This window comes from Triticum urartu, chromosome 7, assembly GCF_003073215.2.
Source record: "Triticum urartu cultivar G1812 chromosome 7, Tu2.1, whole genome shotgun sequence".
NCBI lineage: Eukaryota > Viridiplantae > Streptophyta > Magnoliopsida > Poales > Poaceae > Triticum > Triticum urartu.
This window is the reverse complement of record NC_053028.1, coordinates 628,393,370-628,407,973: the sequence shown is the minus strand read 5'-3', so window position 1 is coordinate 628,407,973 and position 14,604 is coordinate 628,393,370. Positions and strand designations below refer to the sequence as shown.

General features: G+C 47.1%; 2 protein-coding genes across 2 annotated transcripts; both read right to left on the bottom strand.

Annotated features, from left to right (window-relative positions):
* Positions 1-6,613: 6,613 nt before the first annotated feature.
* LOC125523390 (protein HEAT-STRESS-ASSOCIATED 32) lies at positions 6,614-9,226 on the bottom strand. The gene is made up of 5 exons (XM_048688429.1): positions 8,990-9,226; positions 7,973-8,164; positions 7,667-7,877; positions 7,202-7,425; positions 6,614-7,096 (listed from the first exon to the last, which is right to left on the bottom strand). Exons 1-5 carry the CDS (start codon positions 9,134-9,136, stop codon positions 6,986-6,988), a joined length of 885 nt encoding a protein of 294 aa, XP_048544386.1. The 5' UTR covers positions 9,137-9,226; the 3' UTR covers positions 6,614-6,985.
* A 2,739-nt stretch (positions 9,227-11,965) lies between these two features.
* On the bottom strand, positions 11,966-14,118 carry LOC125521890 (F-box/FBD/LRR-repeat protein At4g00160-like). Its single transcript, XM_048686950.1, has 3 exons — positions 13,089-14,118; positions 12,868-13,002; positions 11,966-12,760 (listed from the first exon to the last, which is right to left on the bottom strand). Exons 1-3 carry the CDS (start codon positions 13,983-13,985, stop codon positions 12,395-12,397), a joined length of 1,398 nt encoding a protein of 465 aa, XP_048542907.1. The 5' UTR covers positions 13,986-14,118; the 3' UTR covers positions 11,966-12,394.
* Between the last annotated feature and the right edge of the window lie 486 nt (positions 14,119-14,604).

The following is a 14,604-nucleotide window of genomic DNA, read 5'->3' as shown; positions in this document are numbered from 1 at the left end:
ACGTGGATCAACTTGTGTGTCTAGAGGTGCCCCCCTGCCCCCGTATATAAAGGATCCAAGGGGGAGGGGTTCGGCCGGCCCTATGGTGGTGCAGGAGGAGTCCTACTCCTACCGGGAGTAGGACTCCCCCCCTTTTTCCTAGTCCAAGTAGGATTGGTGGAGAAGAGAGGGAAAGAGGGGGGCGCCGCCCCTCCCTCCTAGTCCAATTCGGACCAGGGGGAGAGGGGGCGCGCGGCCTGCCCTGGCAGCCCCTCCCACTTCTCCACTTTAGGCCCATAAGGCCCATTAACCCCCCAGGGGGTTCCGGTAACCCCCCGGTGCTCCGGTTTTATCCGATACTCTTCCGGAACCCTTCCGGTGTCCGAATATAGTCATCCAATATATCAATCTTTATGTCTCGACCATTTCGAGACTCCTCGTCATGTCCGTGATCACATCCGGGACTCCGAACTAACTTCGGTACATCAAAATGCATAAACTCATAATAACTGTCATCGTAACGTTAAGCGTGCGGACCCTACGGTTCGAGAACAATGCAGACATGACTGAGACACATCTCCGGTCAATAACCAATAGCGGGACCTGGATGCCCATATTGGCTCCTACATATTCTACGAAGATCTTTATCGGTCAGACCGCATAACAACATACGTTGTTCCCTTTGTCATCGGTATGTTACTTGCCCGAGATTCGATCGTCGGTATCCAATACCTAGTTCAATCTCGTTACAGGCAAGTCTCTTTACTCGTTCTGTAATACATCATCCCGCAACTAACTCATTAGTTGCAATGCTTGCAAGGCTTATGTGATGTGCATTACCGAGAGGGCCCAGAGATACCTCTCCGACAATCGGAGTGACAAATCCTAATCTCGAAATACGCCAACCCAACATCTACCTTTGGAGACACTTGTAGAGCTCCTTTATAATCACCCAGTTATGTTGTGATGTTTGGTAACACACAAAGTGTTCCTCTGGTAAACGGGAGTTGCATAATCTCATAGTCATAGGAACATGTATAAGTCATGAAGAAAGTAATAGCAACATACTAAACGATCGGGTGCTAAGCTAATGGAATGGGTCATGTCAATCAGATCATTCAACTAATGATGTGATCTCGTTAATCAAATGACAACTCTTTGTCCATGGTTAGGAAACATAACCATCTTTGATTAACGAGCTAGTCAAGTAGAGGCATACTAGTGACACTCTGTTTGTCTATGTATTCACACATGTATTATGTTTCCGGTTAATACAATTCTAGCATGAATAATAAACTTTTATCATGATATAAGGAAATAAATAATAACTTTATTATTGCCTCTAGGGCATATTTCCTTCACATAGTGGGATTGCAGAAGTGTAATCCCACCCTCATTATCTCTTAGTAGCTTGATGTTCAAGATAACATCAGCCACACCAAGGTCTTTCATCTCAAAGTTCTGAGACATAAACGACTTGACCTCCTCAATGACTTTGAGGTTGGTTCCGAATATCAGTATGCCATCAACATACAAACACAGTATAACTCCTTCGCCCCCACCATGTCGATGGTATACAAATTTGTCAGCCTCATTAACAACGAAACCAATAGATGTCAGAGTTGTATCGAACTTATTATGCCATTGCTTAGGTGCTTGCTTCAGGCCATATAAAGATTTCAGCAGCCTACACACCTTTCTTTCCTGATCATCTATCACAAAGCCATCTGGCTGTTGCATATAGATTTACTCGTTTAGCTATCCATTTAGAAAAGTCGTCTTAACATCCATCTGGTGGACAAGAAGACCATGCGAGGCCGCCAACGAAAGTAATACTCTAATGGTGGTCAGTCTAGCCACAGGTGAATAAGTGTCGAAGAAATCTTCCTCTTTTTTTTGGTCATAGCCCTTGGCCACAAGCCTAGCCTTGTACTTTTCAATCGTATCATCGGGCCTAAGCTTCTTTTTGAACACCCACTTACATCCTAATGGTTTGCATCCATAGGGACGCTCAGTGATCTCCCATGTACCGTTATCCATGATGGAATCCATCTCGCTATGGACCGCATCCTTCCAGTAGTCAGCTTCTGGAGAGGCATACGCTTCTGAAATAGAAGTGGGAGTATCATCCACGAGGTACACGAAGAAATCATCACCAAAGGTCTTTGCAGCCCTTTGTCTCTTGCCTCTACCAAGGGTTTCCTCGTCATCCTCCTTAGGATTTTCACCATGTGTTTGTTCATAATAATCCATAGAAATGGCAGGCTCGGTAGTCTCCTCAGATTCCTGTCTAGAAGTGCTTTGCATATCTCTCATAGGAAAAATATCCTCAAAGAATGTAGCATCCTTAGACTTCATAATTGTACCGACCTTCTGGTCAGGTACCTCAGATTCCACTACTAGAAATCTATAGCCAACGCTGTTCTTAGCATAGCCCAAATTAACGCAGTCCACAGTCTTGGGTCCAAGCTTACGCTTTTTGGGAATCGGCACATTGACTTTCGCCAAACAGCCCCAAGTTTGCAAGTACGAGAGTGTTGTCCTTCTCTTCGCCCATTTCTCATTGGGAGTGATCTCATTATCCTTTGTCGGAACTTTATTCAGGACATGACATGCTGTCAATATAGCCTCCCCCCACCATGCCTTGGATAAACCCGATGTATCTAACATGACGTTAACGAAATCAGTTAGAGTACGGTTTTTCCGCTCGGCAACCCCGTTTGACTGGGGTGAATCGGGAGGCGTCCTCTCATGAATAATGCCATGTTCCGCACAAAAGGAATCAAACTCACTCGAGAAGTACTCTCCACCACGATCTGACCGGACTTGTTTAATTTTCTTTTCAAGTTGATTCTCAACTTCTGCCTTATAGATTTTAAAGTAGTGTAGAGCCTCATCTTTAGTATTTAACTGATACACATAGCAATATTTAGTGGAATCATCTATCAATGTCATGAAGTATTTCTTTCCACCTTTAGTCAACACACCATTCATCCCACATAGATCAGAATGTATGAGTTTTAACGGTGCCAAGTGTCTCTCCTCCGCGGCCTTGTGAGGCTTGCGAGGTTGCTTAGCTTGCACACATGAAAGGCACTTAGAACCTTTGGCTAAGGTGAAACTCGGGATTAAATCCAACTTGTCTAGCCGCGTCATAACACCGAAACTAATGTGACAAAGACGTGAATGCCAAACTTCAGATTCATTAACATTTGAATGAATATGGTTCACGACTTTATTACAAAAATCTGCAAGGGAAAGGCGGAACATCCCTCCGCTCTCATAACCTTTTCCAACAAAGAGTCCATATTTCTTAACAACTCATTTATTAGACTCGAAACCCAACTTAAACCCTTCTCTACATAGAAGGGAGCCACTAACGAGGTTCTTCTTGATGGCGGGGACATGCTGCACGTTCTTCAGCTGCACGATCCTTCTCGAAGTAAACTTCAAATCGACCGTGCCAATACCATGAACAGAAGCACTCGCGCCATTCCCCATCAATACGGACCCGTGGCCTGTGACCTGGTAAGAAGAAAACAATGAAATGTCAGCACACACATGAACACCTGCACCTGTGTCCACCCACCAATCGGTGGACTGAAACACTGAAAAAACAGTAAATAAATTACCATACCCAGATGCACCATTCTCATTGTTGCCCACAATCATGTTGACAGACTTGGAGTCCTGTCCTGGTTTCTTGTACTTGTTAGGGCACTTGTTTGCCCAGTGTTCAACCGAACCACAAGTAAAGCAGCCCCCATCCTTCTTGTTCTTCTTGAAGGTCTTCTTACCCTTCTTCTTAAAGTCGGTATTGTGTTGGACACCGTTCTTTCCCTTGGGCTTGTGGGAGTTATGGTTCCTCTGGTTAACCATGTTGGCAACAGAAGTTCCTTTGACCCCTTTTTCGTGTGAGTCCTTTGCCCTTGAATTCCGCTCAACACTCAGATGGCCAATGACATCCTTCACAGAGAATTCACGCCTTTGATGTTTCAGAGTGGTGGCAAAGTCCCTCCAGGAATTAGGGAGCTTAGCGATTATGCAGCCCGCGACAAATTTGCCCGGTAACTCACACTTAAGAAGCTCAAGCTCCTTAACAATGCATATTATCTAATGAGCTTGCTCCAGTACAGGACGGTTTTCAACCATCTTGTAATCGTGGAACTGCTCTATAATATACATCTCGCTCCTGGCATCGGCGGCCCCGAACTTAGATTCGAGCGCCTCCCACAAGTCCTTGGCGACATGCACATGTAAATATGCGTCGACCAGTTTATCTCCGATCACGCTAAGAACTGCTGCGAGAAACACAGCGGTGGCCTCCTTGAACGCCTTCTCCTGTTTAGGAGCAATCGTTCCCGTGAAGACACCGGTGACCCAGAACACGTTCATAGCCGTGAGCCATAAAGTGGCCTTAGTCTGCCAACGCTTAAAATACGTACCGATAAACTTATCCGATTTTAGTGCAGCGGCAAAGCCACTTGCCGAAAAATTCCTACACATAATAGGTTTTTGGATTGATGAGTAAATAGGCAATTTTTCGACTAATTTAATCCATAAATAAATCAATAGCATGGCATTGACTGAATTGACGACGTACTGACTCTGATCTAAACATGCACATACTAAGCAAACAGTAGACAAATCTATACATACTGCTAGTACTGCTAATATGAAAATAAGAGGAGCGGGATAAACGTGTTATACCCTCCAGTGGGTCAGGCAGAAGCCGCCGCGGCGGTGGCGGTGTCCTCGACGGCCTTCTTGTCGGCCTCAAGCTTCTCGGCGGCGGCATGTTCAGCGTCGGTGGACATGATGATGACGAGGGCGACGCGGACGTAGAGGAAGTAGACGAACAGCAAGCAGTCGCGTAGTCGCTTCCCAAAAACCTATTCGTCCCTCTCCCATACAGGAACCGGAGGGACGGGGTTTCGGAGACCTGTTCTCCTGTCGACCGTGTACGCGGCGGACGGGATGGAGTCAACGGCGGCAGCAGCAGCAAAAGAATGACGGTGGGCGTGCGCGTGAGCAGATGCGATCTGATCGTGGCGGCTAGGGTTGGGAGACACCCCACACTTATATAGGCGCAGCCGCGTGGAGAGACGTGGGCTCGACCCACGTCCGAGTCCGTGACAACCCATGATCCGACGTCTCAGATCGTGGCCCAGCTGTCAGAAACTCTCCGTTAGTGACTGACAAAAATAAGCGCGTAGGTGTGAGCTTGGCTCGGCTCAATCCCGCAACCCGCGGCGTGTCGTGACGAGGAGTCAACGGCGGCAGCAATAGCAAAAGAACGACGGTGGGCATGCGCGTGAGCAGATGCGATCTTATCGTGACGGCTAGGGTTGGGAGACACCCCACACTTATATAGGCGCATCCGCGTGGAGAGACGTGGGCTCGACCCACGTCCGAGTCCGTGACAGCCGACGATCCGACGTCTCAGATCGTGGCCCAGCTGTCAGAAACTCTCCGTTAGTGACTGACAAAAATAAGCGCGTAGGTGTGAGCTCGGCTCTGCTCAATCCCGCAACCCGTCGTGACGAGGCGTGGCGAGGCGGGCGGCGGAGGAGGAGCGCGCGAGGGCCTCTTCTCTTCTCAAGCTTCAATAGCATATGGAAGAAAATCCCTTATAAAGAGTTCCAACTCCTTCTCCATTAGCGGGGTGGAACTAAACTTCCCACTACACCTAGTGTCAATAAAACCCACATGGGCCTTTAGAGATTTTCAGAAATTGCTATATGGGCCTAAAGCCCATCTCAAATTTCAGCACATAACACACAGCGGTGGGTAGTGGTCGCAGCGCCGCGTCCGACATGACGAGCACGGAGTCATGGGCCAGCGAGCCCATTGACAGCACGATGAACTAGTTGCTAGCGTCGTCGCCACAGAGAAAAGTCCGTGTGAAGTAACGAATAAGAGGGCATTAAGGCAAGAGGATGACGGAGAAAAAATGCAGTGTGCGTGCCATGACAGTGTTAGTGTAGTAGGATGCGGAGGAGGAGGCCGAAAAGAACAACAATGACGATGCGCCAGTGTAGTAGGACGTGAACGAGGAAGCCGAGAGGAACGACGTCAGACGATAGCTTCAATGTAACAGGACATGAGAGAGTAGACCGAGAGGAACAACGACCACGCGAGTGTAGTAAGACATGGGATAGAAGGTTAAGAAAAACGATGCTGGCGATGGCGCTAGTGCAACAACACGCGAGAGAGAATGACGATAGCGACAGCACCAGTGTAGTAGGACGCTAGCGAACGAGGAAGCCGAGAGGTGGCCGGCGGTTGATGAACGAGGAAGCCGAGAGGTGGCCGGCGGTTGATGGGTCAGATCATGGCTCGAGGAAAAAGACGGTTGAGAGGAAGAAAGATAAAACTGTGGGCGGTTGTATGCAGATCAGACGGTCATGAAACAAAATGACTGTTGAACAGGTTTTTCAAGCATCTGACGATTAGACGCTCCAAACGGAATTTGGTGCAAGAGAGACGCAGGCGCAGCAAACCGGCAAATTCAACGCAGTCGCGTCGCGTCGCCAAGAAGCACGATGCATGACCTAAGGCACGTATTCGTTTCCGTGTCCTCAGGAACCAGGGCACACGTTCTCTTGTGTTCATCTCGGCAATTCAGGCAATCTTGCTCTACATGGATCATCACATTCACACATACTCCCTCCGTTCCGAAATAGATGACCCAAATTTATACTAACTCTATACTAAAGTTAGTATAAAGTTGAGTCATCTATTTTAGAACGGAAAGAGTACATACGAAACAAGTTGTACTAGTTGCTCCGAGTACAATTTACGCACACACACAAGTTCTCGCCTTATTGCTACCTGCTACCAACACGCTGCCTCGGCTCCACAACTCACAACTCCATCAACAGTGCTTAGGTTCTCAGTAACACTTCACACAACTCACGGCAGTAGCCAGTAGGAACTCAACTCCATCAACACTTCTCGCTTGGGTCTCAGCTGAGGCTCATGTCAGAGCTCAGGAAGGCCGTCATCACATCAGGAAGAACGGCGAAGGGAGCAGGGGCCGGACGCTCCTGCGCACGTCCAAGCCCCGGAGGCGCTCCAGGTTCATCACCTCGGAGTGGTCGGCGAAGAGGTTCACCTGCGTCAGTGAATCGATGTCAGTGATCAGACCGCGAAAGACACAGCATGCAAACATTCTGCAGTTGCAGTTTCAGGGAGGGATTGAGTGAGGGAAGCGTCGTACCCGCGGGCCGTATCGTTTGACGAACCACTCGGAGGTGTTGGCACCGGACGTCTCGAACATGGTTCTCTCCAGCCCGAGCCGGCCGACGATCTTCGCGATGAGGTCCGCCCTGAGAGAGTCCGCGTGCTGGCACACGTCGTCGGCGTCGATCATGATCATATCTGCACCTGCCTCCAGGCATCTCTCGGCCCTCCTGATCAGCAGGTCAATGTCTTCGACTCTTTCTGCAAACGAACACCACAAAATGCAGGCACATAAATAAGGGAGTGCAATGTAGCCATCTTATGAAAGGAAAGAAGTTATGTTCGCAGCCTCACAGAGGAACATGACACCGACAGTATTTTTTTCAAGAACAGAGGATAAGACACCGACGATTGAGAATGACCAAGTTATGACTTGTACAACTGGAGAAATAGCACTGCATATACTATATGAGTACAGTGGAACGGTAGTGCTTCTGCTTACCTGAGCTCTGCTTCACTGGAGCTATGTAAGCCCCAAACGCCCTATCACCAGCCGCAGGGATATCAGAGCTGTCGAACTTCACTGAAAACAGGGGCTTGGCTCGCAGACCAGTGTTCTTTATGAGGCGGACTAGTCTCAGGATAGCCTCTTCAGGGAGCTTGAGAGATCCAGCGTTGAGCTCAATGGTGTCGAATCCCAACTCTTTGCATTCCTGCAACAATACATTTTATGTCACGTACAGGCTTCAGACACAATTTGTGCGCACATAACATACAACCAGGACAGTAAGATATCTATTCTACATACCTCTACATATTGCTTGAAGGAAGAGGGTCCCTGGCGCAGAAGATGCTCTGCCCAGTCACCAGTGCTCACATACATGTCATGCTTGTGCGCCAAATCAGTGATCTCTCTGATCAGTTCCTTTCCCATCAAACTATGAGATCCGCCGGAAAACTTCAGACCGTCAACAAAAGGGCCGATATTATCCAAAATTTCCTGAAATAAAATACGGCTGGCTTGAGAATCTGCTATCAGAAATGTCTAGATAGTGAAAAATAAGCAGCATTATGATTAACCGGCACAAAGATTTATTAAAGTGGGAACCCGGTAAGGAGCTATGTGTCTTTGTCCTGATAATTATCTCTGTATCTTCAGAGTTTCCTCTAAATTCAGAATGGTTCATCTTTCATTCTAAGAATGTGCGCGGCATTTCTTCCTTCAAAAGGGTGGTACAACAGGGATTCTGAAGAAATTTAACCTGCACAAAGAGGTGTTGATGGAGACATGAGGGAAAAAGTTGAGCACAAAATGCTACAGCCACATTTCCTCATTTCACCATCACATATCCACATCCCCTCTGCAGACTGCAGGCGGAATTTGTCGTATCCATCTTCATAGTGGCTCTCCCTTACATGCCAATATGCTCTTACACCCGCAGCCAATAGACCTAAGACGCTGGCAAATCTGAGTTGTAGCATATATGCTCTTACCAAAGTACCACTCAGCAACAACGGTCGTCCAGCCAAGTTGAACAGACTGAAACCACTAAAAATGATGTGTAAATCGAACCCGTGACCGTCGTACACTCCAACTTCTCCGCATGCCTCAGCTAATTCTGCACACCAACTTCTTCACAAACGGGGCTTCGATCTGAATTTGGTAGCGGCAAACTGCCGATTCCGAACGGGACGCGTGCACACGACACAGAGCTCGGCGGAATCGAGCTACGCGGGACTCAAATTCGCGCATCGCGAGTCGCGACCCCCAACAGCGACTGAGAAATGCATGCAGCGCTAGTAGGAAATGGGCGGGCGGGCGGACCTGGAGCGCGTGGTGGGCGGGGCGGAAGGTGTAGCAGGGGCTCCTCATCTCCGTGACCCCGTAGCGGCGCGGCTTCTCCGGCCGGTCGTCGCCGGGGCCGTGCGCCTCCAGCGACAGCGCCACCACCTCCTCTCTCCACCCCCTCATCGTCTCTCTCTCTCTCTCTCTCTCTCTGTCTTCTGCTGATGATGATCGGTGGACCGATAAAGAGCGGCAGGACCGACGGGAGAAGACAGGAGAAGGAGGTGGAAGCTTGCCGCTGCTTCTAGAGACACGGATGGGCCTGGCCGGTGGGCCACCATTAGATATGTGTTGTTGGGCCAGCCCGACTTATCGCTCATGTTCGGATGGGTCATTTATGATGTGCTCGGAAACAGCCCGGCTCGAACCTCAGAAGAAAGGTTCTGGGAAATAGCCCAGCAGCCTAGCCAAGCTAGAAACTGCTCCAAAAAAAAGCTCTAAGTGTTTCTCAAAAAAAAAACTCGAAATCTATATCTATACATACTATTAGAGGGAGATGATATTCTTGATTTCGTCCCGCTTCGTTTGGTCCTGCTTCAATTAATTTCACATATGCTATTTGGTTTCGTTATACTTGCCACCCGTTTTGCCCAACGGAAAAAGCCCATCTGGCGGCGCATTAAGGCCCAGATCCAGAGAGCTGGCAAAAAATAAAATTGCCGGCCGGAGAATTTGGTCTCATATCCTGTGAACCAGCCATGCACAGTTTGTCCAACTAATGCAGCTAGAGATATGAGAGGATTTATTTTTTTTCTCCCATTGCAATGCATAGGCCTTTTTGCTAGTAATTTTTTTTACAAGAAACAAGCTCAAAGTGCATTCCCAGCTTCCTTTTCTGAATTCTCTCAGAAAATAAAAGGCTTCATTTTCTGGTCTTTTTCCCTTGTCTGTTTTAAAGGTTTTGCGTCATTACTCACTCTGTGCGTTCGGTTTATTCGGTTTACATGGTTCGGTTTATACGGTTTTTCGGTTTGTACGGTATTAATACTTTAATAAATACGGTATGAAATTAAAATACGGTTCGGTTTCGGTATATACCAAATTATTTCGGTATGGTTTCAGTATATACCATAATAACCAAAGTTGACGCGAATTTAAAAAGGACGTAATAATAATTTGCAAATTTATGAGTCAAAGTACATACTCTTTTACATAGATAGTATATAACTATATATATAAGTATATGTGCATGCATTGATTCATCTATTGATGGTTATGGACGTGCTTAGCATTTTAAAAGGAGAAAAATGACTATGTTACAAGAAAAAATTATGTGCTTAGTAGGGAATTTCACACATGTACAAGAAAATGACAACTTGTATGGTTGTTCATCTCAAGAAATATAAATTTATTTTTTGCTTTGGTTTATTCGGTTAACCATTCGGTTTTTCGGTATATACCATAAAAACCAAAGTTCAAATCGGTATGAAAAGTTCATACCATACCGAAACCAGAAACCATAAAATTGGTTAGGTTCAGTTTATTTTCGGTATGGTTTTTCGGTTCGGTTTTCATATGCATAGAGTGAGTCATTACGGGGTAGGCAAGGTTGCACGCAATATACCGTTGACACCAGAGATCCTGTGGTGTTTCGGTCCCGAGCATTGTCGGTTTCCGACCCTGCGGAATGTGTCCTGCGCTTCTGCCAAACTTAGGGCGCACGCAATGTTTGGCGAAACAAAAGCTGCACCGCAGGCTCGGAAATAGCCCAGCCTTTCGGCCGAAAAAAACAAGCTCAAAATGTTTCTAAAAAAACTCAAAGTAAATTTTTTTACAGGAAAAATGCCACAAGAAACAAGCTTCAAGTGCATTTCCAGCTTTCTTTTCTGAATTTTCTCAAAAAAAAAATAAAAGGCTTCATTTTCTGAATTTTTTTTCTCCTTATCTGTTTTAAAAATTTTGTGTCCTTGCGGGGCAGGCAAGGTTGCGCGGAATAGAAATCACAAGGCTCACCATAGTTTTAACCTTGACAACAGAGAGCCTTTAAACAAAAAAAAAACCTTGACACCACAGAGCCTGTGGTGTTTCGGTCCCGAGCATTGTCGGATTATGTCCTGCGCTTCTGCGAAACTTAGGATGCACGCAATGTTGGGCGAAACAAAAGCCACACGGCCTATATATACTTGTGCTCTGAAAACACCATAGCTCCACAATAGGCCACAAGGCTTCCTGCAAATTCTAAGCCTGTTGGAAAAATACACATGTCCAGCAACAAAATCCAAGTCAAACGCCATTGAGAAAAGAAATAGGCTACCACACGCTCAGTGTTAGCGGCCCAGCAAAAGCCTAGTGTAGCAACAATAAAACTATATATAAAAAACTAAATCTCTGTCAGCAATGCAGAAAAACAAGTTCTTTCTTCTTTCCTTTTCTTTTCTTTTGGCAAACATCAATGCAGAAAAACAAGTTGATGAGTGTTCAGGTACTCGAGCAAAATTCAATGTTGGTTCTTGCAACAGGAAAGGGTAAAATTGCTTTGTAAATTTGTACAAGGTGGCAATTGAATTCACTTCAGTAAACTAAAACTTTTGAATACGACGAGATCATCACATGTTCCAGCTGGAGAGAGATGATGACTATTGCAGCATTTAGTCCCGGGCTCCCCACCGGGGCTGCTGAGGATCACTAGCAAAACTTCAGCCTGATAGCGTAACTTGAAAATTGCAGAGAACTCTCCTAACTAGAAAAGCATAAGGGGCCTATCCTACAGGTTGCCCTTCCTAAGCATCTAAGAATGCTCACACACACACACACACACACACACACACACACACACACACACACACACACACATCAGCAATCAAACATCTTGTGCTTCTGTATATAGTAATAACTAAAAAGACAAATTCTTCATGCAAAAGCCTTTATAAGCATAGGGGCCCAGCCTACAGGTGCTAAATGAAGCCTTTGTAAGCATCAAGCAAATGATATATGCACACACACATTAAAAAAACAGATCAGCAATTAAACATCTCCTGCTTTTTCCATGTACTAACTGAAAAGGCAATTAAGTTTTCAACACAAGGATGTGTTCCTAGTACAGCTTAGGCAGAGCCAAAACACGAACGATTCCACAGGATAAGACCGTAGGACTTTTGGCAGATGGGGTTACCACTTACCAGCTGTCACCAGTTACAACTTTCAGCAGTGATGTTTTTGCATCCCTCCCCATCAGAAATTTTCCACACTGTTTTTGCATCCAAAAGCATCTCTTGCAGCGTTTAACAGTGGCAACTTCATAAGTTACTTGAATTGCAGAGGAACCTTAGGCTAGAAAATTGAGCAGGTCTATGCGGAACATGATGCGATCTTCAGGAATCAATATTGTCTTAAAAACAAGGACAAGAGACTAAGAACAGTGCAATCTTCAGGCATCAACCCTGTCTATGGCTGTTCGAAGGGGTCAGCCACTGACAAATCATGGATATGCTTTCGGAGATGATTCACAGTATTGCGATGTCTATTCATGAATTCAAATTGAGCATCTCGAGAAGCTCTGTCTTCTACTCGTAGCAGCCTGTGTTGATAAGCCAGCGATACACTGTTGTAGGCACCATAAAATCCTTCAAATTCAATTTTGTTTAGCACTTTTGCATTCAAAACAAAGAACTTGGCAAACTCAAGCTGTTTATCATGGCCTAGGAATGTTTCAAACACCACTGTTTTGAGATGGGTTTGAAGGCATTCAATTGGATGTAGTCGGTCATACTGAGGCTCAATTTTCTTATCCATCTCTTTGTGTTTGTGGAACTACAAAATGGATAATAAGAATTTGTCAAGCGTCTCTGTGTTAAAGCGGTTACAAACAATACGTCAATCAAATCAGAAGTTTTAAAGCAAGCAAAATGAGCACTCACAACGACATAGAGCTTCTCAAGACAGGGGAACCTCCTAAGGATATTAAGAACTCCGTCCAATTCATATCCAGAACACCTGAGAGACAAAATCTTCACGGTGTGCACCGAGTTTGCCAAGCCGGCTGAACTTATTCCCTGAAGAAAACAAACAATGAACATGAAAAAAATAATTACCTCCGTGTAGCAATGCCAAATGCAAGGTTTGAGGATGATGATGATACCTGTGAGACTAGGAGCTTCGAGACGACAGGTAACAAAGGGCCCAATACCTCCAGTTTAGGCGCACAAATTACCCGGATGGTACCACAATCATCTCGGCCACCAAAAGGCATTAGTAACCTCACAAGGTGAGGCGCATCCTCGATGACAAGCTCTACTTTACCAGAGGTGTCACGGAAGCAGATACTCCTAAGAGTCGGCGAGCGAACATGGAGGCAACGAGCACCACGAACTTCGGCCAAGTGTAAGCTCTTCAAGGCACGGCAAGCAGAGAGCAGTCCGCGGAAGACGTCCGCTGAGATGGAAACGGAGATCAAGGAGAGAAGCTCGAGGAGGTCGAAGCCCATGGACGGCACCATCTCTCGGGGCAAATCACAGTAGCCGATCTTGGCAACGAGGAGGGTAGGTGCAGAGCTGAAGGCGGATGGCGGCAGCGAAATTCTTGCCAGAATAAGTTCTTGTAAGTCTTTTTCACCGTGGACCTTGTAGCCGACTTCGAGCACCTCAAGGTTGGCGAGGGCCCGGGAGCGGAACCAGCTCTCCGCCTGGTCGTGGAGGTCCCCCGGGCGGAGGCCGTGGAAGCAGAATCGGCGGGCGGGACCAGGATGCTGCGATACCTTGGGGACGACATCGGGGGAGACGGAGGAGGTGCGGACGGGGACGCCGGGGCCGGGGTAAGGGGTGCGGACATCGAGGTTGAGAGGCGCGGCGCTCCACAGGGGGCGCCATCGGCGGGAGAAGACCTGCGTCCGGCCGCCGTCCTTGGTGGGGAGGAGGGAGATGATGGTGCAGAGGACGGCGTCGGGGACCCTGCTGATGAAATCGGCGGCGTTCTCGTGGCAGTCGCCCCTCCGTGCCGTCTTCGCTGCGGGTGCCGCTGGCGCTACGGCGGCCTCCATGGCCGGCGGCTAGCGGGACGGCAGATTTGGCCGCAATGCTCCACTTGCACGGATGGGGAAATGGGGGACGGAATGGGGAGGTCGGGAGTGAATTGGGATGGACAGGGCAGCTAGGGTTCGCCAGATCTTGATGGTAATTCACGTAATTTATGAATTTCTAGGAGACGAGAAATGGTAATCTCGGTTAAAAAAAATCAATCAACTTTGAAAAATTATATGTATCAATCCATGTATCATCTATGAGAGTACTTAATTAATATAAAGATCTAAAGTCCTATATGTATCTCTACTTTTATAAAAAACTGAGTTGGTGGTGATGGTGTGCCTGCCATCCTTCATTTACAACCATTCGATTTATATCCAACGCATTTGAGACAAACTATGTCAGTTTTGCAAAAAGACCCCCACACTCCACACCTCATTTGTAGATACCCCCTACCTCTCACGTTCAGCCATCTCTCCCTCTCACTTCATCTAGCCATCTCAGAAAAAAATAAGAAGGATCTGGAGAGGTCGCTGCTCTCAGCACCGTCTGCCCCCAACGCCTCTGATGCCTTCTCTCAGGCCGTATTGCCGACCACCACCACGACCCCATCCTCCTCGCCATCTCCTCCGCCCC

Excerpts from the sequence above, each read along its gene's own strand:
- LOC125521890 (XM_048686950.1), bottom strand. The coding sequence starts at position 13,985 with ATGGAGGCCGCCGTAGCGCCAGCGGCACCCGCAGCGAAGACGGCACGG. Across the intron at positions 13,003-13,088 it reads CGAAGCTCCTAGTCTCACAG|GGAATAAGTTCAGCCGGCTT; the intron begins GTATCATCATCA and ends TGTTTTCTTCAG. Across the intron at positions 12,761-12,867 it reads TTGAGAAGCTCTATGTCGTT|TTCCACAAACACAAAGAGAT; the intron begins GTGAGTGCTCAT and ends TCCATTTTGTAG.
- LOC125523390 (XM_048688429.1), bottom strand. The coding sequence starts at position 9,136 with ATGAGGGGGTGGAGAGAGGAGGTGGTGGCGCTGTCGCTGGAGGCGCAC. Across the intron at positions 8,165-8,989 it reads CCGCCCACCACGCGCTCCAG|GAAATTTTGGATAATATCGG; the intron begins GTCCGCCCGCCC and ends ATTTTATTTCAG. Across the intron at positions 7,426-7,666 it reads TCCAGTGAAGCAGAGCTCAG|AAAGAGTCGAAGACATTGAC; the intron begins GTAAGCAGAAGC and ends GTTCGTTTGCAG.